Source organism: Ursus americanus, chromosome 2, assembly GCF_024610735.1.
Source record: "Ursus americanus isolate L20-20 chromosome 2, mUrsAme1.1.p, whole genome shotgun sequence".
Taxonomy (NCBI): Eukaryota; Metazoa; Chordata; class Mammalia; order Carnivora; family Ursidae; genus Ursus; species Ursus americanus.
Genome location: NC_142128.1, coordinates 44,097,880 through 44,099,420, shown reverse-complemented (window position 1 = coordinate 44,099,420; position 1,541 = coordinate 44,097,880). Strand labels below are relative to the sequence as shown.

General features: G+C 43.8%; 1 protein-coding gene across 1 annotated transcript; it reads left to right on the top strand.

Annotated features, from left to right (window-relative positions):
* The first annotated feature begins 345 nt into the window (after nt 1-345).
* On the top strand, nt 346-1,311 carry OR6K2 (olfactory receptor family 6 subfamily K member 2). The gene has a single exon (XM_045784651.2). The coding sequence runs from the start codon at nt 346-348 to the stop codon at nt 1,309-1,311; it is 966 nt and encodes a 321-aa protein (XP_045640607.2).
* Nucleotides 1,312-1,541: the final 230 nt, after the last annotated feature.

Genomic DNA, 1,541 nt, shown 5'->3' with positions numbered 1-1,541 from the left:
CTTATCCCAGGTCTACTGAATTAGAAACTCTCAGGATAGGGACCAGCAATCTGAATTTTAATAAGCCCTCCATATGGTTCTGAAGCATGTGAAAATTAGAGAATCACTGGCCTAAAATATTGACTGTGCTTTCTGATCAGAGATTTTCCCATACTGTAACTTTAGTTGTAATCATCTATGGAGTATGGACTACTTCCTTCTTCCTTTGTCTTCCTTCCCATCCCCAGTACAAGGATCTACACAGAGCTGGCATTTGGTAAAGACATTTACTCTCTGACCAATAATAGGCATCTCCTACAAGGTTGAGTGCACTGGGAGTTGGAAGTCCTTGTTTTCAACTAGAAAATGGAGAGCCCCAACCAAAGCACCACTCAGGAGTTCATCTTCTCTGCCTTCCCTTATTCCTGGGAAGGTTCTGTCACCTGTTTTGTTCCACTGCTCTTCATTTACACTTTCATTGTCTTTGGAAACCTGGTCATCATCACAGTGGTCCCGCTGAATGCTCACCTCCACACGCCCATGTACTTCTTCATCAGTGTCCTTTCTTTCCTGGAGATCTGGTATACCACATCGACCATACCAAAGATGCTCAGCAGCCTGCTGAGTGAGAAGAAGAGCATTTCCTTAAATGGTTGTCTCCTACAGATGTATTTCTTCCATTCCACTGGCATCAGCGAGGTTTGTCTCTTGACAGCTATGGCCTTTGACCGCTACCTGGCCATCTGCAGCCCTCTTCATTATCCCACTATCATGACCCCCAGGCTGTGTGCTCAACTGACTCTCAGTTGCTGTGTTTGTGGCTTTATCACACCCCTCCCTGAGATTGCCTGGATCTCCACACTGCCATTTTGTGGCTCGAATCACCTTGAGCATATCTTCTGTGACTTCCTCCCTGTGCTACGCTTGGCCTGCACAGACCCACAAGCCATCGTCATGATTCAGGTAGTGGATATTGTCCATGCAGTGGAGATTATTACAGCCGTGATGCTCATTTTCATGTCCTACATTGGTATTGTGGCTGTAATTCTACGTATTCGGTCAGCCGAAGGCCGACGCAAGGCATTTTCCACGTGCATTTCCCATCTCACTGTCTTTCTGCTGTTCTTCGGGAGTGTGGCCCTCATGTACCTTCGCTTCTCTGCCACCTACTCCTTATTCTGGGATACAGTCATTGCTCTGGCCTTTGCAGTTTTGTCCCCCTTCTTCAACCCCATAATCTATAGTCTGAGGAATAAAGAAATGAAGGAAGCTATAAAAAAACACTGGGGTCAAGCTAAAATCTTTTTTCATAAGACCAAGGAACTCAAGTAAGATCTAATTATTGGAAGTTTATATAGTTGTCGGTGTCTTTCCATCCTCAATTCTCTGTGATCTGTCCTTTCCCATCAGCCTTTTACTGAAAGTAGTCTTCCAGAGATCACCAAGAAATAAAATTCACTAATAACTGAATTCAATAGTTTCTTTCACTCTTCATCCAACCTAACATATGGTTGGATAAATAAGCTTTCTGCCACTCAATTTAGTCAAGATAAATTCATATT